Source organism: Podarcis erhardii (genome assembly GCF_964252035.2).
Source record: "Podarcis erhardii genome assembly, chromosome: 2".
Taxonomy (NCBI): Eukaryota; Metazoa; Chordata; class Lepidosauria; order Squamata; family Lacertidae; genus Podarcis; species Podarcis erhardii.
In genome coordinates this window covers 22,713,333-22,740,500 of record NC_138498.1, presented here as the reverse complement: position 1 = coordinate 22,740,500, position 27,168 = coordinate 22,713,333, and the positions used below count along the sequence as shown (strand labels likewise).

At 43.5% G+C, this 27,168-nt stretch overlaps 1 protein-coding gene across 13 annotated transcripts in view; it reads right to left on the bottom strand.

Moving 5' to 3' along the window:
• Positions 1-27,168, bottom strand: part of IKZF4 (IKAROS family zinc finger 4) — a 93,533-nt gene that overhangs the window by 48,350 nt on the left and 18,015 nt on the right. For 12 of the 13 annotated variants that reach the window (XR_014153300.1, XR_014153301.1, XM_081849723.1 and 9 more), the window contains exons 2-3: positions 16,006-16,060; positions 2,675-2,779 (exon numbers count right to left, since the gene is read on the bottom strand). Coding sequence is in view for 10 of the 13 variants with exons in the window: in XM_081849732.1 (XP_081705858.1) it covers positions 2,675-2,779; positions 16,006-16,060 (160 nt within the window). In the remaining 3 variants the exon portion in view is untranslated. Of the gene's footprint in view, positions 1-2,674; positions 2,780-7,936; positions 8,083-16,005; positions 16,061-27,168 lie in introns of those variants that run through there. The other variant, XM_081849726.1, reaches the window with a different exon arrangement.

The following is a 27,168-nucleotide window of genomic DNA, read 5'->3' as shown; positions in this document are numbered from 1 at the left end:
GCTTGGCAGAATGGTTGACTGGGGGAGGGCCATGAACACAAGCATATTTGTCAGAAGGATGCACTACAACATTTAGTTGCAAGTACCATTTTGTCATGTTCTGGGCAAGTACCATTTGAAATTTGCTCCAGCAAAGGCTGGAAGCAGACTGAGGCTTTTTAAGCCTGTCTCCAGATGACTTCCACTGGGCTCCATCCCCCTCACCTGAAGCTTTCTAAGTTTATATATTGTAACATCACGAATGGAAATCGTTAATTATACAGCTGTTGACTAAGGAATTATTATTATTATAACTGACATTAATTATGATTATGGAACACAGTGATGTAAGATCGGAAATGCACCCAAACCATGATGAGGGGAGCCGATTTTAACGAAAATGTATTAATTGGAAGTTGACTGGCACTTTGAGAATTGAATAATTTGGGAATTAATTGTTATTGTTATAATTTGGCTATTATTGGAAGTACAGTGGTACCTCGGGATGCAAACAGGATCCATTCCGGAGCCCCGTTCGCATCCTGAATAGAACGTAAGACGCGTCTGCACGTGCGTGGGTCGCATTTTGCCGCTTCCGCGCATGTGCGTGATGTCATTTCGAGTGTCTGCGCATGCGGCGAAACCCGGAAGTAACACGCTCCGTTACTTCTGGGTTGCCGCAGAGCGCAACCCGAAAGCGCTCAGCCTGAAGCACATTCAACCCGAGGTATGACTGTATATTGGAAAACTAATAAAAAAATGTTAAAAAAGAAAAGAAATGGCACCTAGAATTAAGGCGGCAGTTACCATGTTCATTCTTAAAGAGTGTTTGATTTGTGGCATTCCACAGAGCGTTGGAATAGTTAAGAATGTAGGTCATTGCCCGCATCTCTGCTTTTTCCTCCCTTATCTAGTTGCCACCTATTCATGCTATACAAACTGAAGGTAGCAACTCAAAGGCCTTGCACACACAGCTATGGCTGGCAGCCATGGCAGGAGGCTAGTGCAGAGAATTGACCTGTGCTCCTAGAATATCTCGGCATTAATTACATTAATAGAAGCCAGCTTACTTAGGTTAGGCATACACTCCTGTTTATACATCTTGGAGATCCAGCTGCAAGCCGACACCTCTGTGCGCAAATATGATGTGAAAACCTGCTCGCTGTGGCAGGAGCTGCTTGGGTATATTGATGCTGGTTGAACTTTGATGTTTTTTCGCTCCCCTGGGGATGAGTGTTTCTTTTTCTCTCTCCCCCACAGCAAACGGAGGGCTGGCTTTTGTTCTGCAACTTTCCTTACAGAAGGAAGGCAGAGTCTGGTTGGGTTGGCAAAACAGGTTATGTAATATTTCTGCTCCACTGGGGCATGAGCTTCCTGGCTGAACCAGCTGTGAAATCAAGACTGATCAGAAGCAACGGTATCAGGCAGCGTCTCCCTTTTAAAGGGGAAGATACTCATTTCCTATTTGTTCAAACCATACGCTGGGTTCTCCTCCTGTTACACTGAACAAGTGTGATGATGCTTTTCCAGGGGATCAACTAAATTTTAACGCAGCGGACGTGTTAACATGGACATTTGAACGTTCCTTTCTAAATGACTAAAACTGGATTTAATTGTTGGTTTTTATAAGCCAACTGTAATCGGTTTTATAAACCAACTGGACTGTAATATAAACCACCCATGATTTCAGATAAAGAATTAAGAGGATGTTATAGCTATCTAACGGGACGCGAGTGGCGCTGTGGTCTAAACCACAGAGCCTAGGACTTGCTGATCAGATGGTCAGCGGTTCGAATCCCCACGACGGGGTGAGCTCCCATTGCTTGGTCCCTGCTCCTGCCAACCTCGCAGTTTGAAAGCACGTCAAAGTGCAAGTAGATAAAGAGGTACCGCTCCGGCGGGAAGGTAAACGGCATTTCCGTGCACTGCTCTGGTTCGCCAAAAGCAGCTTAGTCATGCTGGTCACATGACCCAGAAGCCCTTGGCCAATAAAGCGAGATGAGCGCCGCAACCCCAGAGTCGGTCACAACTGGACCTAATGGTCAGGAGTCCCTCTACCTTTACCATATAGCTGTCTAACACAAAGTGGTATTATCAGTTGAGAGACAATAGTCAGAAGTCAAGTCTGAGAACGCTAATCTTTCCCATACATTAACTCTGCAACATGGTGGTCATACTTTCCAGGAAAATTCTCAAAAAAGAAAAAAAGGAAAGCCCAGTTGATAATTTCAGCAGAAAATGCTGGTGGTTGCAGAATATGCCAAATTAGAATGCATCAATGCAAACAAATCTTTTTCCAACACCATCTGAATATAGAGTCCTCTCCCGCATCTCCAACTCTTTGCTCACATGATCTAGCACCACTGGTGCTTTCCCAGCAACCACAATTTCCAGTCATTCACTCACTATGAGAGGAAATGCCTTCTTTGTCGATAAATGTGTCAGGAGCCAAACAGTGACTTTCAAATCTCTCAAACTAAAACTCTGAGCAGGAGAGAATACTAGGCAGAAAGTTCAGATAATCCAAGGCTGCTGTATAAAAGCTGCCTCTTTTCCAGGGCCTCATCCAAAAGGTAAATTCTTCGCTGATGTGATTATCTTTGTGCAGACCTTTTTGGAGGATTTCAAAGGTGGTCTCTGCCTCAATCACACCTTTTGGATGTAAACTACAGGAATCAGAAAATGACATACTTACCACTAAGGGAGCGGCTTGGGGAGGAATGTTGGCTGTTTGGTGTGCTCACAGTAGGGCCCACAATCGTGGAGGTGAACTCCTTTTCCAAAGAGGAATCTCCACTACCTTTGGGGAACAAGAAGAAGCGGAGAGCACAGGTAAGCCTTGTTTCAAGAAACCAAGAAATATTTTTCCTGTGCTTAGGACTGAAGATGAGCACAGAGGAAAGGAAACTCTCCTGATGGGTTCGAGTAAGGCCTAGATTTTGCAGCCTACAAAATCTGAATGAAAAAAATTCCACTGGTGCTCTGACTAAATGAAAACCTAGCAGGAGGAATCCCAACAAATCCCAACCACGTATATAATAAGTGCCCTGTTCTTGCACCGTATAGTTTATGATGATCAGATGATTATCAACATAGACCCAGATACAGTGAACATTCGACCAGCATTTCAGAAGAGAGATGTCAGATACTGATAGAACCAGCTCTATTACATACATAAAGCAGCCTTCTTGTATTTATAAGACTGAATTCATAAATGTTTTCAGAATGATGATACTGGTTAAACATGTATAACATGCATTGTCAAAATAAGACTGCAGCCTCTAAGCTACCCGAATGCTTGTAACCAATATATGCAGCAGTGCTTGGGAATCATCAAATAAGTGCAAAAATCTCATTACATGGCGATTACAGGATAAAGGGATCCCCATTTAAAATTTGAATCATCTTAAATAAAAGCCAGGATATATGTGGCTTTGTTGTTGTGCAAATAATGCGCAATATGAATACAGAAATGTGTCAAACAGAAGAGTTTCAACATGAAGTCTCATGGAATAGCTGATATATATATATATATATATATATATATATATATATATGAATGATTGTGGAATCCAGGCTCAAGATAACGATACTACAGTGAACTGATTTCAAATACATTCTTCATGTATGGATTCCTGTGTTGTTTGCTCTTGCCTCCAAGAGGAAGAAAGCATGCACCGAAAGCACTTGTTTAGTTCGTTCTCTTTATCTATTTATGGGGAAGAACATGAGTTGGTTGCATATAAAGATCTTATTAATGGTTTATTAGCTACAGTGTACATGGAAGTCATGCAACACTAGGGAGTTCGCAGCATCTTGCCATTTTTTTTTTTTAAGAGTCTGACAGCTTGCCCTTTTAGAGAAGCTAACCCAACTAAATGATCCAAATGTGCACTCTTCTTGTTGTTTTTTAGTGTGCAGTTTCCATTTCTTACATTAATAAGAACCCATCCTCCCTATGCCCACCTCATTTATTATTTTGGAAAGAGTGTGGGTTGTCTTCAACAACAGTCATGCTCTAAGTAGGACCAATGGAATTTATGGACATGGCTAAGTTTGGTCCATTCATTTCAACAGGTCTTCTCTGAGAAGAACTTCATTGGATTCAACCCAATCTTACTTAAGAGAGGAATTCAACTAAGTTTTACTCAGAGTAGACCCACTGCAATTAATGGGCTTAACTTAGTCATGTTTATTAATTTCAGTGGGTCAACTGCTTGCACTGACACAACAATCTCCTTAGTGCTATTTTATATTCCACCCATTATCCCATTAAAAAAAAATCATTGTACACTGTACAGTGGTACCTCGGGTTAAGTACTTAATTCGTTCCGGAGGTCCGTTCTTAACCTGAAACTGTACTTAACCTGAAGACCACTTTAGCTAATGGGGCCTCCTGCTGGCGCCGCGGGAGCACGATTTCTGTTCTCATCCTGAAGCAAAGTTCTTAACCTGAAGCACTATTTCTGGGTTAGCGGAGTCTGTAACCTGAAGCATATGTAACCTGAGGTACCACTGTATACTGAAAACACAACCTATCAATAAAAAAACCTACTTGTTTAGTGACTTAACATGACTACAGAGGGACAGAATCACTAAACAAGATACATCAGTGCACTTTACACACCCATATTAAATATTTGGACTGGTGTATCTGCCTGCAGCTCCACCAATTTAAAGGAGTAAAGTGTGCTTAACCTAAAGACTCAATTTAAGATGGGGCATGAACATCTTTATGTTTTATAACGAAGCCAAATAAAGGCAAGGGACGATGTTGCTCCTTTTGGATACAACATTCCTGGCTTGCTATAGGATTGCAGCCTACCTCCTTTTGCATGCATTGGGGGGGACCCTCTTAAATAAACTTTGTTCATTTAAACTAAATAAACCAGGATAACTAACTACGCCAAAGCTAACATAAAATGGGAGACCCAATGTTTGTCGCTGACTTGCTAAGGAATCTCCAGCCTGTCGGTGTGTCATTAGACCCAGTGTAGGTCCCAATTTAGCCCACAAAGCCATTTTCTCCAAACCACATTTACCTTCCTCCATACTTGATATCTTATGTGGGGCAGAGAAGGGTATGGTTCCAAAGGAATAATCTCGAAACGACTGGGAGCTTCAAGGGAACTCTGGACTGGTCTTTTCCAAGCAGGGCTTGCTGATCTGGTGGAGTCCCATATTGCCTATTTGTCGCTAATTAGCAGCTAATTAAAGCAAGCCCTTTTGAAGCTGTCCCAGGAGGTCATAATGATGCCAGGAGGTTGACAGGTAGGTAGAGCTGCCCACCTGTGAAAGTTGGCCCACAGGTGTGCATGCGGGAAGGATTTAGCTTGCCAGCCACGTTCAGTTCCCCACCCCTGTGCTAAACTGTAGTTTAGCAATCCAGGATAATTACAACTTAACCAGTCCATTGTAGAAAGCAGCAGGGAAGCAGAGCAGAAACCATGGAATGCTAATTGACGGTAGCTTGGTAAACTGCATTTATCACTGTTTCTCGCTGAAGGTTTTTTAAGAGACTGAAAGGAATGTCTTGGGCTTAAATCTCACCGATGTGACAAAATCTGTCTCAGTTCTACTATTTCAGAATGCAGGTGGGGGCTCACAGGAGTCCATGCTCCTCCATACGAGAAAATCCCTGTGCACGGGAAAGAAGCGTTACAGCTGTCAAGACAGGAGGTTACTAGAGTACGCAGAAGTGTAGCCAGGCTGAACAGCAGCAGCTGACAAACCAGGCAAAGCTGGAAATTGGCACTCCTTGCTACTTGATGCCACTGGGGCCTTGTGTAGCAATGATGGCCATTGAATGTCTGCTATCTCCTTCCACGCTGCAACTTAAGACCGTGGGTTGTATCCAATGTAGCGTGAAGTTAAAGAAACTTAGCAATGAACCTGTTCCATTAGTGGGTTATCTTGTGCGAGAGGTTCCAAAAAACGAACAGCTTGGATTTCTAAGCGCAATTTGTACACCTGTGCTAGTGCAAGCTCTTGCGCAATCGTTACATCAGCGGACCTGCTACGTGGGTTTACCCCTAATATGCAACACAAACCTAGACAGCATCTTAAAAAGCAGAGACATCACCTTGCCAACAAAGGTCCGTATAGTAAAAGCTATGGTTCTCCCAGTAGTGATGTATGGAAGTGAGAGCTGGACCATAAAGAAGGCTGATCACCAAAGAATTGATGCTTTTGAATTATGGTGCTGGAGGAGACTCTTCAGAGTCCCATGGACTGCAAGAAGATCAAACTGATCCATTCTGAAGGAAATCAGCTCTGAGTGCTCACTGGAAGGACAGATCCTGAAGCTGAGGCTCCAATACTTTGGCCACCTCATGAGAAGAGAAGACTCCCTGGAGAAGACCCTGATGTTGGGAAAGATGGAGGGCACAAGGAGAAGGGGACGACAGAGGACGAGATGGTTGGACAGTGTTCTTGAAGCTACAAGCATGAGTTTGACCAAACTGTGGGAGGCAGTAGAAGACAGGAGTGCCTGGTGTGCTCTGGTCCATGGAGTCACGAAGAGTCAGACATAACTAAACGACTAAACAACAACAACAAATGCAACACTGGAAAACAGACCTCTGCTTTCACAAGGAAACTTGCACGAGCGGACTAACAGCTCTGGATACAACCCTTTGACTTAAAATACAGACTCAAGCCATTACTTAAACATCAGCCAAGCTCTTCCCTCTAGCCTGGTGAAGGGTTCTGTGGAACCTGAAAGTATGCTCAGTACAAAGGTATTGTCTCCTAATGTTGGCTTTTTTTCTTACGGGTCAACATGAGTACTTTTGCTTTTCTATTAATTCAGATGAAAATAAGAACAACTTCCCTGTTGTTCATTGGCACTGCATTTAGAGAAGCAGGATCAGTACAGGCAGCATAATGACTGCTATGAAAATACTGCAGCAATGCCAGCCCCCTGAACGTCTTTTCTGCAAGACACTCTCCCCTCACCCCAATTCCTGTTTAGTGCCCCCGTTGTTTGGAGGCACTCTTATCTACTTAGGAAAAAAGCAAGTTCTAAAAGACAGGAAGCATGTCTGGAGACATTCTCATCAGAGAGGCTTTAGTACAGAGACAGGTGATTTTCTTCAGAGTTTGAATGCTAGCTGCTGTTCTCATGCCCACATAGCTTAGCACATTCCAGGATCTGCCAAGATAAAGGAAACAAACTGTTCCGACCAGGTGAAGTCAAATTTAACACAGGCACAGCATGCAAGGCTGGTGCCTTGTGATCATTTTATCTTTAAGGAAAAGTTGTTGCTTTCTTCTCCCAGGTGGGCCCCAAGGCCAAGACTTTCTGGGTCCTGAAAAAAGGAATTTCATCCTTTCCCTTAAGGCTGTCATTCCTCAGGTGGGTAAACAGGAGAGTCTACATTATAGTAAGCCTTTCTCTGCAAGTGCCTAGAAGCAGCCACACCCCCCTCAATATGGATATTAATCATTTAATTAGAAGTTAGCCGTGATACGGCTAAGCAAAATAGGCACCAGCAGCAAACAGTTCGCAGCGGAGCACATTTAAGCAGCAATGACTCGAACCAAGGATTTCTTCTGCTCCTTGCCAGAACACACAGAGAATTTTGGCCCTGACCCCTTCCCTAGGCTTTTACTAAATAGCAGAGGGTGGAGGAAGAAAAAAGGGGGTTGTCTTTAACAGCCTTGTCCGCTGCTTTTATAACACATGCTACATTTATCTTTCCCCTTTGGTTGCTCATCCCTAAACGATCGCCTGCAGTTGCATTTCTGATTTCGAACAGACTCTATCCCCCACCACACCCCCTGACACAGACGATGAAGGAATTCTAGAGATCAATTTACTTGCATCGAAAGTCAGCCACTTCCTGCACTGTTCTGCATGGCATCAGACACACCCCAAATGGCGCCAAGTGTAAATGAAAACAGAAAAGAGCATGGAGTTATTTCACACGGCCACCCCGCTCCCCATTTAACTTACATTATTCTAGCTTGCTGAAGATACCCTGGAGTGTTATCACAGCCAACTCCTTGGAAACAGCACAGGAATACAGACTGTGTGTGTGTGTGGCTGCATCTCGGCAGTAGGGTGAACTCAGCCACTCACCTTCCAGGAAGAAGAGATTCCTGGAAGTGAGAGAAACGGCCGTCATTTTACAGTCAAGCAGCACAGTTAGAGCAGGAATCCATACGGCTGCAGTGTCCCCTTTCGCTGAGATTCTGGCTTGCTCCTCTGAACGCTTTATATGCCTTGCCTCTGAAAACAGAGCCATCAGCTTACAAGGGGACATCCCTTTAGTGATGGGTTTTTTTAAAAACAACAACAACCCCACATTGCCCGGGCTAGACAGAGCAAGGAAGTCCGTGGAAAAAACATCGCAGTTGTTGCCTAACCCCCATCACTTTGGCAACAGAATGAATGCTTCACAGTTGCTCTGGAAAGATAAGAGCTGCCACCGAAAGAGCCTTTAACACTCCAGAAAGTGGCAGGAGAAACTGTATAAGTACAATGAAACACTCCACTGCATTCAACAGAATATATATATATATTTCTATTAAGGTGTGCTGCACATTGTACACAATTGACTCATTCTTTCACAGTAAAGTAGCCATGTTTCTTTGGCTAACCAGTTTTCTCTTGGCCAAATAGCTAGATCAAAACCATTAGGTACGGGATCAGCGCAAACAGCATACTTCATTTAAACGTTACTTGGGTAAATTGAAGAGCCAAAGGAGAGAGAGAAAAAATCTACTGAATGTGTGGAGTGGGGAATAAAGAAAATGTTTCCCTGCTCTTTTGAATACCTTGAGGAGATAAAGTAAAATCTTGAGGGAAGCTTTCCCGTTGTTACTGGGCTCATCACAAATCTAGTTCATTATTCTTTTTTAAATCCCTACCCCATAGTTTTTTCCCATTCCGTCTTTTCCGCTAAGAGTTTAATCACTTCATGGAAACATGTTTTTTTGTTTTTGATTAGGAGTATAAATGCAAGCTACTGCTATCTTCTGATTAAAATTATGCACTTAGCTGTTGTATTTCTATCACGCCTACTTAAAAAAATCAGGAGAAAGAAGTGCATGTTACAGGAGCTTTAGCCGACTTCTGCAGAGTTAATTTCCATAATAAAAATAATAGTTCTAAAGGGGGGGAAAAAGCAAATGTCTAAATTTTAAATTATGCATATGTGTCCTAGCAGGCATTCATCGCCTCCTGCACGCAAGTGAGAGAAAAAGCAAATGCCTTCAAGAAGGCACCTACCACCCATGGCTTTTAATCAAGAATAATGCTAAAGATCTGCTGCTCAATTAGTCAGAGGCACTTTTTAAATAGTTAAAGTCAATTTAACTGATCAATCAACTTGAAGTTGCGGATTTAACCATTTCAGATCAAGCACAGGCCTTTTCTTGAGAAAGGGAAATCCTGAGTGCAGTACTACAAACAAACAAACAAACAAACAAACTCATTGGAATCAGGACCGAAGTTTTCAAGTCAGCACTGTAGAGAGCGAAAAACTGAAAACTGAATTCCAACTTTGAATTTTTCAATGGTCAGACTCTGGGATTTTTCTAGCCTTGTCTACACTGTGTATTTACCGCACATCAGTGCTGGTTTCATGGTCCAATGTGTTTCTCACCTGCTAGGTATACACTGCAACATACATCCTCCCTGCTTCTGCCTGATATGATTACACCAAACAATAACGGTTCCCATATTTTATCCCAGGCCAATGAGGACGGACTGATGTGCTTCCATCTCTCCGTCCTGTTGCAGAAGTGTGCTTTAATGGAAATCCTGTGAACCGAACATCAAGGCTATTGTCCACTTTCTACTAGTTGAGAAGGAGCAACTGCCAATGCTCAGCTGCAATCGTGGGCATTCTGACAGTTTTTCTTTTTAAAAAAACACAACATCATTTTTATTGATTTTCCAATAAAAAACATCCAATTAATATATCCAATCATAATACTCCAATTAAAATAAAAAACTAAAATTAAAAAGACTAAATTATAGTCCAAATTATAATTATTAATTTTTCGGAGCTCCCCACGGTCTAGATCTCTGACAGTTTTTCAAATAAAAAAGAGAGCACCCACAATTGCAATTCCTAACCTAAAGTTCCATCTCTTTTCCTCATTTGGACCACACGTACAATAATATTTTCCATGATGAAAATATACAAGAACAGGAGGAGTACACAACTGTACAATTCTAGCTCAAGTAAGTGGGGGGATAGCGCTGGGGGAAAGGGTAACAAACTAGGAAACGTAACTAGCTTTGTTGTCCTAGAAAAAGCCAACAACATTCGGAAACAGGATGAGACGACAAGTCTAAGAAGGTGATGAGCAGATTCCCTGAGTTAATGCAAGTCATTCTCAGAGTAGACTCATGGGCTTACTTATGGATGGCAATGGGTTTACGTGGAGCATTCCCCATTATCTGAAGAAACCTGAGAATATTCTTGGCTTTAAATGAACTGAAAACAGGAGCCCATAACTTTCAGCTGGCCTTGGTCAGCCACAATTTGTGGGTGCTGTCGACCCTTGCTATTGCTCACCCCATTGGGGGGCAGAGCCTCCTTCCTTATTCATGTTGAGCTTTATAAATGTTCTGAAAGCAGTGAGACCTCTTCCTCCTTTCAGAGTGCCTCTATAGTCTAGACCTCTTGCCAGATTAAAAGATTACTCCTGCCACTGGAAAGCTGGAAAGCATACTTGTGGACCTACTAATGGTGAAAAGTCTTTTCCATGTTCTACAGCATCAGTCTGAAAGGTTGTTGTTAAGTAAAATCCCTAAATATAACTGTCCTCACACCATAAAGGTTAGGACCATACTCACAACAAGAGGCAGTTAAGCATCTGAAGAGGAATGACCACTTGAATATTGAATATCTCTTGAATATTTCCCCATCAACAGGCAAACTGATCAACATCTCTACCGGCTTCCTTGATTAGCTCTGCTCACCTTGTCAGCAGCCTGTTCCCAATCTGCATGTCACACTAATGTCATAAGCATAACCGAGAGCTCAGCAGAAAAGGGAAAAACAGATAAGACTGAAAATGTTTCAGATTATGTAGCTCCTGGACTGTACATTGTAGGGGAAAAGGCTTTCAAAGAAAGGAACCAGACTGGTAATAATCCTTTGCTGACCCTGTGTCAGCATCTGTGGCTGCAGAGGATATCAGCCATGGCTTGAATGACAATCCTTAGGATCTAATATTGCATATACGATATCTCTTTATGAATTCATATACAGCAAGAAAACACCTACCACACGTAAGCCCATGGAGTTACCTTTATTTCTCAGTTTTATTATCATCGGATGTTCTCACAGCCCTCTAGGGTTGTTGTTTTTTTAAAAAACGATGACTAAATATGGATTTCTCCAAAACAATTAGTACTTTGCATCCTGTTCCCATAATCAGATCCCCACTAGGTCTCTTTTAACAAACTCCATCCTCCTGGGGTGTATTATAAATTTGGCCTTCACTGGTCTGGATGATTTACCAGCATTAAAGAATGAAAGGCAAAGCAGCATTTTGCAAACCAGCTACACAAAATATGTGTTTGATTCTGCACAGTTAGACACAGCCTACTGATTACTGTGATTGGTGGCACATAAGTCATTTATTTCCCTCACTCTCAACACTTTTATAGTTGAACAAAGGTTCTTATTTCATCCTTAGCCTCATAACATGCACGTCACCTGATAGTGACTGGTTTTTGTTTTTTAAAAAGATATGTAAGAAATATACAATCTTTAAGCTTCAAGGCACTACTGCATATATCTCCTGAAGACTGTTAAATCCAAACAGTGTCTGTTACAAGTACAGTGGTACCTCGGGTTAAGTACTTAATTCGTTCTGGAGGTCTGTTCTTAACCTGAAACTGTTCTTAACCTGAAGCACCACTTTAGCTAATGGGGCCTCCTGCTGCCACCGCACCACCAGAGCCCAATTTCTGTTCTTATCCTGAAGCAAAGTTCTTAACCTGAAGCACTATTTCTGGGTTAGCGGAGTGTGTAACCTGAAGTGTATGTAACCTGAAGTGTATGTAACCCGAGGTACCACTGTACAGTGGTATCTTGATACTCGAATGGCTTGGCTCCCGAACGCCGCAAACCCAGAAGTGAGTGTTCTGGTTTGCGAACGTTTTTCGAAAGCCGAACATCCGACACAGCTTTCGATTGAGTGCAAGAAGCTCCTGCAACCAATTAGAAGCTGCACCTTGGTTTTCAAACTGTTTCGGGAGCCAAACTCCTGTAATTACTTAATGAGATTGTCTTGTTCCTTTGCATGTTGCATATTCTAGCCATCATTTCACAATTCTGGCTACCATCAGATCAGTCTGCTCCTTGTAACTCTGATAACTGTTGAGCTACTTACAGCTTCACCAACAACCTTTGTCCAGGACAAAATATGAGCTGGTGTACCTGGCTATGAGCTAGAGGATGACATTTATTGGGTGGGTATACATCCCCAGCAAACATACTCCTTCACTTCAATTTAGTGGGGCTTTCAGTACAAAGAAGTCAACTCATTATTCCAGTGGCCCACTCTGAATTGTAGTCAGTCAATATGTTTATTTACACCTGTCAGGGGTTCAGGAGCAGAGACACAGGAGAAGGAGCAAATGGAGAGTGAGGAGGAGGAATACGAGGGGGGTGTAGGCAGTGACAGTGGTCAGAGAGAGTCCACGAGTCTCTCCAGCGAATCGGAAGATTCACAGAGAGGAGCGCCGATGGCCAGGGCAAGGGGGGTGCCAAGGGGGAAACCCCAGAAGGAAGGGGCCAGCGGGGACTCCCTGAGCAGCAGTTGGAAATCAGGACCAGCGTCCCCACCAGAGCGTAGTGGGGGGGGGAGGAGTCCCAGGCATCAGGACCAGTCTTCCCACCACCAGAGGGAGGAGATGAGTCAGGATTGGCCACGCCTCCATCGGAGAGCGGGGAAATGGTCAAGAGGAAAGTCACCGGCTGGGCGCGCGCGCCAAGTTCAAATGTACAGGCGAGCGGCACAGCAGGTAGCCCGGATAGGGAGCCAGGTCCCAAAGCCCGCCGGAAGGAAGGGCAAGAATCAGGGGGGTCAGCGTCAGAAGAGTCCAGGAGGGAGGAAACCCCAGGGGGCAGAAGGACCCAGAGGAGGAAGGAACAGCGCAGGAGGTGGAGCCGGGCTAGGATCTTAAACTGGTGCGGAAGGGGCAGTGACTCAGAGGGGACTTCGCCTGTCTAGAGTCTAGACGTAGGGTTGCACGCTCTGGCTTTAAAATGGAAATTATACTTCAATAAAGACTTTTGTACATAATATCAGCCTGGCGTTGGTCCTCTGTGAGCTGGGACCTAGAGGGAGCCCTGACAACACCAATGTATTTGTATGCAAGTAGCTTTGATGATCTTTCCCTCATTCATAATTACTTCACGGCTCTGTTTTTTCCTGTTTAATGAGGACTCTATGCTCTGTTCTTCCAAAGAGAAACAGCCAACAAAATAAGATCATGCACTTTTGACTTCTTTTTCTTCAAAACCAGTGTCTGGTTTTATTTTAGTGTCTACCACAAACAATCCCTCAGAGGTTTTTAAAAAATGCTTGAGTAAATTATTTAAATCCTATAGGAGTGTTATACAAACAGAACCAACTAATATATTTTCTACCTTCCCTACCTTCCTCTATTAGGCTGTCCTATCCTATGCATAAAGGTAAAGGTAAAGGGACCCCTGACCATTAGGTCCAGTCATGGCCGACTCTGGGGTTGTGGCGCTCATCTCGCTTTATTGGCTGAGGGAGCCGGCGTACAGCTTCCGGGCCATGTGGCCAGCATGACTAAACCGCTTCTGGCAAACCAGAGCAGCGCACAGAAACGCCATTTACCTTCCCGCCGGAGCTGTACCTATTTATCTACTTGCACTTTTATGTGCTTTCAAACTGCTAGGTTGGCAGGAGCAGGGACCGAGCAACGGGAGCTCACCCCGTCACGGGGATTCGAACCGCCGACCTTCTGATCAGCAAGGCCTAGGCTCTGTGGTCTAACCCACAGCGCCACCCGCATCCCTATCCTATGCATACTTACTGGAAATTTGATTTCCATCAAAAGAAACATCACTAGATCAGGCTGTTAGGCAAGTGTTCTAACCTGGTCATTCTACAATTCCCCTTTTCTGAAAAATGTATTTAAGTTACTACAGTTTGCACTTAGTATTGCTAACAAGAATTTGAAAACTCTCAGTTAATGCACTTCAGATATGGCACTCCTGAGTAGCAACTGCCTTTATAGCTTTAAAGAATCATAAAACTGTAGAGTCAGAAGGGATCCCAAGAGTCATCTAGTCCAGCCCCCTCTAAAGCAGTAATCTCAACTAGATCATACATGACAGTTGGCCATCCAACCTCTGCTCAAAAACCATCAAGTCCTAGCCTCTGGAGCATACGGGAAAAAAGCTTGCTCCATTCTTCGTGTGACAGCCCTTCAGATATTTGAAGATGCTTATCACATCTCCTCTCAGTCTCCTCTTTATCAGGCTACACATACCTATTCCCTCAACCGTTCCCCATAAGGTTTGGTTTCCAGACCCTTGATCATCTTGGTCGCCCTCCTCTGCACATGTTCCAGCTTGTCAATATCCTTCTTAAATTGTGGTGCCCAGAACTGTACACAGTACTCCAGGTGTTGTATGACCAAGGCAGAATGGAGTGGGACTATAACTTAGCCCTACTTATCTTCTGAAAGAGAATGTGATCGGGGACAAGATATTTTAAATAAGGTATGTTTTAAATAAGGTAGAAGCATCCAACTATGCTTAAGGATTAATTGGAAGAAACTTTTCCAATTATCTTTCCCAGCTGTAAGGTAACCACCATATTAAGTGAAACAATTTTACTATCAAAACAAAACAAATTCCTTCCAGTAGCACCTTAAAGACCAACTAAGTCAGTTCTTGGTATGAGCTTTCGTGTGCATGCACACTTCTTCAGATACTTCTTCAGATAAGTGTGCATGCACACGAAAGCTCATACCAAGAACTGACTTAGTTGGTCTTTAAGGTGCTACTGGAAGGAATTTGTTTTGTTTTGACTATGGCAGACCAACACGGCTACCTATCTGTAACTGGAATTTTACTATCAATCGCCAAACTCTTTCTGTACTCATATTTAATGAAACGGTAATCACACAAAAATACTGCCTATGGTCAAGCTAACTGAAACAAGCAGAAACAGATGGAATTTAAAGGGATGCCAAAAGTTCGCTTTTCCTTCAGTATGATACGTAAGGATTTGCTCTAAATTTTTGATGAATCAAATATCCTCAAACTGATTTAATTGCTGTGTGTGTGAGTATTAACTATGTTGCAAGTCTCAGGTATATTTAACAGCTAAAACACCTGCCGAAATTGGCAGGTGGGCAAATACAGAGCTTTAGCATTTTTTGCAGGCACCGAACAGTAACTTAGTAAGACATGGCCATCCATTTGAGGTTGATCTGAATTTGGAGGGTTGCTGCAGGCCAACTGTAGCCAGGAAGAAGATTGCATGCCACAAGATCAATGTGCAGTGACCTGGCGGGGCATGGCTTCTTGTCTCAAGTTGCACTTTGGAGCACTGCTCTGAGCTGAATATGGGTAAGGAGGGCAGAGGCCATGAATCGCCAGGTCACTGTTCAGCTGATCAGAACAGAGGCTGGCTGTTACACTCCCTTAGGTGATGACTCCAACACCAGTCAAGTCCACGGAGCAACTATCACTGGTAAGAGACTGAAAGGTGGGGAGGAGGCTATTCTCCCGTGTCCACCCCTGAGATCTAGAAGCAAGACGAAAATGCTGGAAGTAGCTGCCCAAGGGTGCATCTATCTAAGAAGGCAGGTCATGTCAGGAAGCTGGGGGGGGGCATGTTGCTCCTCAAAACCTGAGGCATGCTGAATATTCCAGTGCCGAACCAAAAGTTTATTGTGACCAAAATGCAGAAATCCTATCCTGTCTTTTGCACTATGTATTAAAGACAAAACGGCATCTAAAAACAAAAATAAACAAATCGAGATCTGTGAAAAGCAAAATGAGAACATACCGGATATGTAAGAGCGTCCATTGCAGTCCTCTATATCCATCTTTACAACACTCTTCTAAAGAAAAAGAGACAAAGGTCTATCAGAACAGCAGCGATAAACCAAAGCAGGAACCTTTTGGTGAGATCCCAACCCACCCCCTGGTTGCACATCCTAAAATACAAAATTTAACTAAACTACTTTTCAGGACTGAGGCCACAATGGCAAAGGGCCATAATTCACTGGCAGAGCATTTGAAACGTATGCAAAAGATCCCAGGTTAAATCTTCAGCCTTCTCAGGAAGGGCTGGGAAATCTCCTCTCTGAAGCCCTGGAAAGTAGCCACCAATCAGTGCTAGTCAATACTGAGTTAGATTGATCAATGGTCTGACTCAGAGTAAGGCAGTTTCCTATACCAATATAATCGTGGATCATTGCCATGGAAGTATTTTAATGAGCTTTTAAAAAATCCAATTTGTCTCCTAACATTTTACCAATTTTTTTTTAATCCAGCCTATATCTATATCAATATTATATATATAACCAATACGATATCAGATGATAACCTGGGAGTGCAAGTCTTCCAATTTGTGGCTTGGCAACAAAGAAAGAGAAAAGCTACTTTTGACACATACGCACCCATTTTACTGGAAATAAAAGGCAGGGCATATATACGTATATGTATGTATATATATATATATATATATATATATATATATGCTTTCGTAGATTTTCACGGGTACAGGAATGCAGGTTTTGGTGTCCTCGGGTGTCTTCCCGTGTAAAAGTTGGGGTGTCTAGGCGACGTTTCGACGAGGTCTCACTCGTCATCTTCAGGCTGGTGCTTTCGGCTTCTTGTTACTGGAACAGAGCTGGATCTCAGTGTTTGAGTTCCTATAAATACTGTAGAGGGGGTGTGGTGTATAGCCTCCAATGTTCTGGGCAGAGAGGAAGTTCCCAGGCTAGTGTGCCTTTTCTTCTTTTGTTCCTTAATTACTTGAGAGATATCTTGAGTGATTTCTTGAGTGATATCCTGAGTACCACTTAGGTGGGTCATTAGGTGTGGATTAGTTGTTAAAGTCTTTGTGTCTTGACCTCTTGAACTTTGTGAAGAGTTTTCCTGAGAAGATGGCTGTACTGTACTTTGTTGTGCTCTGGCTTGGCTTCGTGTATAGGGGCGAGCTGTGGTTTTGTGGCTTGTGTCAGCCAGGTCTGTGTAGGGATTGCAGGGGGGTGCAGCATCCGGAGGTGCCACCATGGATTGGCTACTGGATGGTGTCTGTAATTCATCTGTGGAGAGGGTCTGGGTTTGGGTCTGGTGTGGTTGATTGGTGTTGGCGTTCTGTGTGCCTCTGGATCTGGTGTCAGTTTTTGTGGGGAGGGCTAATTTCCAGATGTCTGGCAAGCGGGATGTGTCGTCACGCTTGTTCATGTTGTGAGGGTGTTTCTCTATCTCGATGGCTTCCATGATTATTCTCTTGTGGTGATGTTCCGTGTTAAAGAGCAATTTGGAATCTGCAAAATTAATTTCGTGTCCTGTTTCTTTCATGTGTTGGAAAAGAGAGGAAGTTTTTTCTTCTTTTTTGACGGCATTCTTGTGTTCTGCGATACGTGCATTTATTCGTCTGTTTGTTTGTCCAATGTACGTGGCTGGGCAGACTTTGCAGGGTATTTCATAGATCCCTTGGTTTTCCAACTGGATTTTATCCTTGGGGTTTCTGAGGATATTGGCTATTTTTTGGTTGGTGCAAAAGGCTGTTTTGATATTGTGTTTATGGAGGATTTTGCTAATTTTATCTGTAGTGCCCTTGATATAAGGAAGGAGGGCCATGCCATTGTTTTCTTCTGTGTCTTGGTTTTTGGTTTTTCCTTGACGTCCTAATCTACAAAAAACCTGATGGCTCCCTAGGACACACTATCTACCGGAAAAAAACACACACCAACCGCTACTTACATGCACAATCACACCACCACCCTGCACAAATAAACTCCGTAGCCAAGACTCTCATCTCCAGAACCAAACGCCTGGCGGACAAAGACCACTTGACAACTGAGTTACAGAATCTCTCAAACGTGTTAATTGCCAATGGATACCAGCAAAACAGGATTACGAAGCTAATCCAAAAGGAAACACCCCCCAAAAACCAAGACACAGAAGAAAACAATGGCATGGCCCTCCTTCCTTATATCAAGGGCACTACAGATAAAATTAGCAAAATCCTCCATAAACACAATATCAAAACAGCCTTTTGCACCAACCAAAAAATAGCCAATATCCTCAGAAACCCCAAGGATAAAATCCAGTTGGAAAACCAAGGGATCTATGAAATACCCTGCAAAGTCTGCCCAGCCACGTACATTGGACAAACAAACAGACGAATAAATGCACGTATCGCAGAACACAAGAATGCCGTCAAAAAAGAAGAAAAAACTTCCTCTCTTTTCCAACACATGAAAGAAACAGGACACGAAATTAATTTTGCAGATTCCAAATTGCTCTTTAACACGGAACATCACCACAAGAGAATAATCATGGAAGCCATCGAGATAGAGAAACACCCTCACAACATGAACAAGCGTGACGACACATCCCGCTTGCCAGACATCTGGAAATTAGCCCTCCCCACAAAAACTGACACCAGATCCAGAGGCACACAGAACGCCAACACCAATCAACCACACCAGACCCAAACCCAGACCCTCTCCACAGATGAATTACAGACACCATCCAGTAGCCAATCCATGGTGGCACCTCCGGATGCTGCACCCCCCTGCAATCCCTACACAGACCTGGCTGACACAAGCCACAAAACCACAGCTCGCCCCTATACACGAAGCCAAGCCAGAGCACAACAAAGTACAGTACAGCCATCTTCTCAGGAAAACTCTTCACAAAGTTCAAGAGGTCAAGACACAAAGACTTTAACAACTAATCCACACCTAATGACCCACCTAAGTGGTACTCAGGATATCACTCAAGAAATCACTCAAGATATCTCTCAAGTAATTAAGGAACAAAAGAAGAAAAGGCACACTAGCCTGGGAACTTCCTCTCTGCCCAGAACATTGGAGGCTATACACCACACCCCCTCTACAGTATTTATAGGAACTCAAACACTGAGATCCAGCTCTGTTCCAGTAACAAGAAGCCGAAAGCACCAGCCTGAAGATGACGAGTGAGACCTCGTCGAAACGTCGCCTAGACACCCCAACTTTTACACGGGAAGACACCCGAGGACACCAAAACCTGCATATATATATATATATATATATATATATATACACATACACACACACCAGCAAATAACTCTCATAAAGTGGGGCCCATGCAGTTAATTTCAGTAGGGTTTTCTGTCATTGTGTCTGTATTCAGCTGCCCTTTAAAGGAGGAGGCTGTCAAACGGTGTTAGTTCAAGAAACAGAAGCTAAACACTGCTTCAAAAGGTTGCAAGGAAGGAGCAGCTGTCAGTCTTACATCTGATGAGGCAAGACCAGATTCAAACTTCATTGGTCTAGAACACAAGTGGCCACAGGCCACTGCTAAATTTGAATCCTTCAGTGGCAAGGTACAGTAACAACTGTCCAATGCAATTCATTTTCAATAAAACAGACTCTCTGCTGTCATCCGCTCTTCTGGGTTCAGTCTGAACTAAAATTGATGCTGGTGTGTAGAAGGTACAGCACACAGGTAATTCTGAGCCCCAAACCCAGAAGTGCAGCTTTTATCAATGAAAAGCAATCGTTCTTTGGAAAATGAGACTGAAAACCGACACATCGCATCACTGAGCAGTCAAGAAACAGGCGTTTTCAAAGATCAGACTGGAATAACACTATATATCTTGGTACTTAGCACCCCACAGAGATAATGAACATATTATGAACATTTTATACATTCAAATGCCTTCCCCCCATTACACTTAATGTTTTTTTAAAAAAATAAAAATAAGTGCAAACAACCACAAGTTTTACCACTTTGAATTCACACTGTAATTGACTACCAGTAAGCTCATAAATGAGAACTCACTGGGAAAAAACAATTAAGAGCAACAATTTCCCGAGATATATTTTGGCTTAAGGATCTAATTTAGGTGCAGTTCGCAGAACACAGGGGAAACAAAGAATTAGTATAAAGAGGAAGGAAGAATGCAAGTTCTCCAGGGAAAAGTTAAGTGATGTACTTACATCTGAATGCAAAGCGAGGATGCTGATGGATCCTAGGATAGCTTCCAAATACTGAAGACAAAGGCAAAGGAGAACGATACTCAACTGCAGCTAGGTTTAGGTTAATATCAGGAAGTAAATTCCCAAGTATAAAAAGTATATCACTTACCAAGGGGAGTTTTTAACTCACCCACCCCATCAGTAGCAAATGGTTTAGGCCAATGGTTCTTTGACTTTTCAAAGCGAGCCTTTCTAACTGATAAGCAGGTGGGGGTGGAAGGAGGTGTTTATGGTAACCCAAGGTCTCAGGTCTGGGAAGAGGCATATTTTTTTTTTTAAAAAAAAGCAAGCATGAAAAGTGCAGGACCAGATGGATTAACAGCATACTGTAAAGTTATTAAGGGAAGTACGCTTGAAAGCAAAAAGCTCCAACGCTATTAGAAAGCGTAAGGACACAGAGTCAATCTCTATCTCCATTAATGTACAGACTAAGGACAGAATCAAGCCACTGCTTACTACATGGTGAATGCTTGAAAAACTCCCCATCACAAATGAGAGTCCATGACCAGGGTGTTAAGCAAAATATATCAACCCAAACTTACAATAAGAGCTCGGCTGCATCCGACCAAAGGCTCATCACACTTCCCAGAGTGCTTATGGGAAGCCCAAAAGCAGGAAAGAAGTGGAGCAGCCTTCTCCTGCTGTTGTTTGCCAGAAACTGGTCTTCAGAGGCATGCTGCCTCACATTCAGGACAAAGGAAACAGCAATTATGACTAGAGTCTTATCCCTTGTGAATTTGTCTCACTCCTGTTTGAAGTTATCAAAGTTAGCAGCCATCACCACATCTTATGGCAGCAAAATACCACGGTTGAAAGCATGCATGGTCCAAATAAGTACTTTCTCTTGTTGAATCACATTTCCGGTTGTCTCACTCCTGTTTGAAGTTAGCAGCCATCACCACGTCTTATGGCAGCAAAATACCATGGTTGAAAGCATGTATGGTCCGAAGAAGTACTTTCTCTTGTCTAATCACATTTCTGGTTGTCCATAACCCTTGCTTAAGAAGTCACTCAACAAGCTGACTCTCAGTATGGTTGGAGCAGCCATGTAAGAAGTTTTAAAGTGGCCGGTATATAGCAGGTTGGGGAACCCCTTCCTGCAACCTTGATCCTGCCTACAGCCATTTGAGCCTCTGGGTCTCGTCCTGCCCATCAGCTGTTCGGCAGGGAGCAGCAGGGAGGAAAATGAGGGCTTTGATGCTATGAGAAGTGTGTAATGGCAGCTCTTTTCTCCGCAAGAAGAGCAAAGCAGAGGGGAAATACGAGAACAGCCAGCGTGGTGGGGTAGTGCCATAGACTCATCCTCCTGACAGCTGGGTCAATGACACTTACCTTGACAACGTGGAGGCAGGGATTGGGCAGCAGTGGGATCAAACCTGTACAGCTGCACTTGTAAGAGTGCCAAATTGCTTCCGCTGGTGCAGCCACATAGACCTAACCTCATGTTCACCCTGCACCAACTATGTGCCATTCAGATTTAGTGGATTATGGTATGAGATTCTCTACCATTCCCAAATCAGTGCTTATCTGAATCTTATACAGTGGTACCTCGGGTTACAGATACTTCAGGTTTCAGACTCCACTAACCCAGAAATAGTACCTTGGGTTAAGAACTTTGCTTCAGGATGAGAACAGAAATCGTGCTCTGGTCGCATGGCGGCAGCAGGAGGCCCCATTAGCTAAAGTGGTGCTTCAGATTAAGAACAGTTTCAGATTAAGAACGGACCTCCGGAACAAATTAAGTACTTAACCCGAGGTGCCACTGTATGGGGAAGTAAGTCCTCCGCTTGCCTTCAATATTTGTTGCGACCTTGGGTTGGTTTTATTAAAGCTATTGCACTATTTTCTACTGTAATTTTAATTTCTTGTAGTAGTTTTTTTAAACCGTCTTGTATTTTCTTTTTCTTTTTTAATGGGAAGCAAAATATTATAAATAAATAAATGTGGAAGTCAACCTTTGATCTTCCATCAATAATGAAATGTATGTAGTTGCATGCCTCTCCACATGCTGTGCAACACTGGACAAGCTGGTGCTACAACAAGCTGGTGCTGCAATTTTGTTTTATCACAAACAAGAAACAAAGCTGCCTCCACAAATAGGTTATGGACAAAAAAACCCCCACCAGGCTGCAATAATTTGACAACACTGTCAACTAGATGCTCCGTAAAAATAGGGTGAATAGAAACTGGCAATTCTAGCTAGTTACGAAGCAGTTTGAGCCATTCCTCTCTTCATTCAATAGTCTAGTCCCAGGACTTTATGGCTCTATAATGGACGCTTGTGCTGTTCTGATCATTCCCATTTTAGGCATTTAAGAAATTATGTTCACCGAATGATTCAGTTATTGGTATCTGAATCCCAGAAACTCACTTCTTGTTTAATTTTGGCATGAAAAGGACACAGGAGCCACATTGATTCTCTTGAGCTAGTTACTCACATATCTTCTAGACAAAACCCCAGTGGGAAACGGTCCCAGGGAACTGGGTTCTGTGTTGGAATAATGGAAGCATTTGGGCAGGGTTGGACTCCATGTGTCACTCAGGCACAGTCCTGAGCCATGTGGAATCTTCTAACGGAAAAGTAGCTCACACTCAGCTAGAGCGATGTCTAAAGGGCACGCAAGTACTAACTGAACACTGACAACACATCCTCTTTCTTTATTGGAAAACTTATGAATTGCCATGCTGAGTTACAACAAGGATCTGCCCAAAGCTCTGTTCTCTGTGATGTCCATTCCCTCTTAATCCAAGGCACTGGACAAGGATCCTCTGTGAAAACAGGAGTAGCACACATCCACAAAGATTACCTGCCCACAAACTTTATTTCAGGGCATCTCTCTGCACACAGCTACCAGCCATCTGTATATCTGTGACATAAAAGCAAAAAAACAAAAAACAAACCACCGCCCCCAGGAATTTATAAATTTACAAAACCCTTACTTATTCCTATTCTGCCTTTCTTCCATGATGGAACTTGTGATGTATAAGTATTTCCCATGTAGTTTCCTATCTAGGCACTGACGAGACCCACTTAACTTCAGCAAACAGCATTATATGTCTTCAGACCATACTCTGCAAATAAAGCCTCTAGCAGTTACATTTTGAGTCCTCTACATCCAGAGGGAATTCTAAGCACTTAGGACAAAACTCCAATAACTGTAGCACCACAACATTGACAGAACAAACCGGTCCTTAAATAGAAACCACCCCTAAATGGAACTTTTCTGCAATGGGATAGTATGTCGATGAACTCTTTTATGCGCATCTAAGGTGAGAAGCAATACATACAATGCTTAGTGTGTGGCTATAGAAACTCTACCATTATAACTACACTTCAGGCAACCAAGTAGAGAGGCCGAGATATCTTCTAAAGTTACATACACAAATATTTTCTAAATTAAAGTCAATGCAGTGCTATTTTAAAAGGCCGATTTTGGCTAATGGGCATCCATAGCGTTTTGTGACAATGGATTCCTTGGCTTTATTATGCATTATGTGCTTACTTCAGAAGGCTCCCTCGTGGCAAACACTGAACTACACTCACCTTCCAGGAAAAGCAGTTACCACAGTGTAACATTTACATCTTTACCCTGCCTCTTTGGAGTTATGCAACTGCAGAAGTAAACGTGTCATGCAAACATTCCAGAGCAGATGGAAGCCTTGAGAGGGAAAAGCCACCATTCACTGAAGAGAATTCATCCTCATTTGAAAGCTGCTCAAGGAGACCAGCTGGCTTCCACAGTTTAGCCATCGGGGCCGTCTAAACAGAACGAATGATTCAGCTCTGCTTGGTGTTTTCTCAGGAATGAGTTCAGAAGATAGCTGCTGCAACAGAGCTACAGAGCTCTGCCTATGGTCATGACAACATATAGGGTTGCTATACGTCTGGGAATTCCCAGGCATGTCCTCTTTTGGGGGTCCGGGGGAATTTTAAATTTTAAAGCAAATGTCCTGGTTTAAAAAATAAAAAATAAAATTGTGAACGGGTGGCTCTGGCATGGGCTTGGGGCTATCGGGTGATTGCCCTAAAAAAAGCTGAACAACTTTTTGTCTGGGTTTTTACCTCTTGAAATATGGCAACCCTTGTTTGATCTCAAAAGCGCTGGCTAGTACTTCTAAATTCTGCTTCATCACTGTTCACTGCATCAAACATACCCCATAACCTAAAAAACAGGTTAAGGGTTCTAGCTGGGGTGACGTCCCCTGCTAGAGCAATGCCCCTACCTGTAACAGCTCCCTCAATCTGCGAGTCATAATAATAATAATAATAATAATAATAATAATAATAATAATAATAATTTATTATTTGTACCCCGCCCATCTGACTGGGTTTCCCCAGCCACTCTGGGCGGCTTCCATAAAAACCAAAAATACACTAAAATATCACAGATTAAAAACTTCCCTGAACAGGGCTGCCTTAAGATGTCTTCTGAATGTCAGGTAGTTATTTATCGCTTTGACATCTGATGGGAGGGCGTTCCACAGGGCGGGCGCCACTACCGAGAAGGCCCTCTGCCTGGTTCCCTGTAGCTTTGCTTCTCGCAATGAGGGAACCGCCAGAAGGCCCTCAGCGCTGGACCCTTTTCATGTTGCAGAAAAAGTCTACAATATCCTTACACTATCCCAGATCCCTCTTCAAGCCTAGAAAGCTACTGCCTTTTAGTAGAAAGGCAAGTAAGGACGTTTATTGTGGAGTGGCACATTTGGGGGAATCAACCTTATTGCCTGGACTTCCCTAGGGCAGCAGACCTCCTACGTCAATATAGGTAGTGTTATGCTACTTTAAGAGGTGAGGAGGAGATCATAAGCATCCACAGGGAACATGAATCAGGAGGCAGATCAAATCAACTCTTTTTTTTTTTTATCTATACCCTGTGAGCGTTTGCCAGCCATGTGTTACATGGAACTGGGGAACAGCTTTTGGCGGAAATCAAACATTCAACTCTTTTTTGAGGTCTGTTCACATGCTTTTGTACTAGAACTCAATTGTATAGCACATTATGGCAATATTATAGCTTCCCGGGAGTGAGAAATTCTCACTGTTTTGGAATTCAAGCCCAGATATACGGTGAAGTTTCCAGATTTCAGGTACAGCAAGAGAGAAACAGGGCCAGTGTGCAGAATCCCCTCTAGGCTCAAAGAATTAAGAACATTAGCACATTAAAAGTAGAACACAGTGGCTTCAGAAGCCCTTGAAGTTCCTTTCACTTTTGAAATAAGGGCTTTCCCCCCCAAGTGACAAAACTTAGGGAATAAAACCTTCAGAAGTAGTCCAATTATTTTAAACATGTATCGCCTCCCAACCTCTGCATGATGATGTTTACATGCATCCTTTTGCAATACTTAAGACAGATCAGCATTTTTATTTTTTTTTAAGGAAAGCAATAACTGAAAAGCTTCAGTGAAAAGAAACCCAGCTGGACCTTTGCATATCTCCTTTTTGCTCCAGACTGTGTCCGCATCTCGGAAATGAGAAAGTCTTATCAGGTTAATGCAGACCTTTTCCTTTGAGTTACTGTCGCTCCCTACAAGATACTTCCAACTGGGGGGGGGGCACCAGGGGGCGCATTGGAAGATGGCCGACAATACCATCTCTCCAACCCACTTGGGGTAATTAAGAGGCTGTTATGGGAGTAGGCAGCCTCCCTTGTTGCCCCAAGGAAATGGGGAACACTGCCCTTGCCTGCTGTGCCCATAAATCACCCCCTAATTCGAAAGAAGGGGGTGAGGGCCCTAGGCAGAATGCCCCCGTGTGGACCTCGGCTCTCCTGGACGCTGTCTCTGATCGCGCACTAGTTGCAGCAATTTGGAATAATTAATTACAAAAGAAGCAAATGCACATATTTCAAGTGAAGAAGGGGAGTGAAGTCTGCTAATTTAAGTGACCTCTGCGAAAGACGACGACGGGCTGGAGAAACAGGAATATTTTACGATGAAGATACACCAAAGGCGGGGTATAATAATAATAATAATAATAATAATAATAAATTTTATTTATATCCCGCCCTCCCCAGCCGAAGCCAGGCTCAGGGCGGCTAACAACACTAAAACAGTACAACATTATAAAACATTATAAAAATTAATTAAAATCAAAATTGATGGCAACCATAAACTAAAGTTTTGTAAAGATTGCCAAAGGAGGGAGTCAGGCTGCGCCCTGACCAAAGGCCAGGCGGAACAGCTCTGCCTTGCAGGCCCTGCAGAAAGATGTCAAGTCCTGCAGGGCCCTTGTCTCTTGTGACAGAGCGTTCCACCAGGTTGGAGCCGGAGCCGAAAAAGCTCTGGCTCTAGTTGAGGCCAGCCTAACCTCTCTGTGGCTTGGGACCTTCAAGGTGTTTTTATTTGAAGACCGTAAGTTCCTCTGTGGGGCATACCAGGAGAGGCGGTCCCGTAGGTACGAGGGCCCTAGGCCGTATAGGGCTTTGAAGGTTAAAACCAGCACCTTAAACCTGATCCTGTACTCCACCGGGAGCCAGTGCAGCTGGTATAGCACCGGATGAATGTGATCTCTAAGCGAAGACCCCGTAAGGAGTCTCGCTGCGGCATTCTGCACCCGCTGGAGTTTCTGGGTCAGTCTCAAGGGCAGCCCCACGTAGAGCGAGTTACAATAATCCAGTCTGGAGGTGACCGTCGCGTGGATCACAGTGGCTAGGTCAGGGCGAGAGAGGTAAGGAGCCAACTGCTTAGCTTGGCGGAGATGAAAAAATGCCGCCTTTGTTATAGCTGCAATCTGTGCCTCCATGGAGAGGGAGGTATCGAAGATTACACCCAAACTCTTAACGGACGGTGCTGGCACTAATTGCACCCCCGCAAGAGATGGGAGTTGCCCCCTCAGTCCCATGTCATCCCGTCCCAGCCAGAGGACCTCTGTCTTCGAAGGATTTAACTTCAACCGGCTCCCACGTAACCATCCAGCCACAGCCTCCAAGCATCTGATCAGTGTGTCTGGGGCCGAGTCCGGGTGG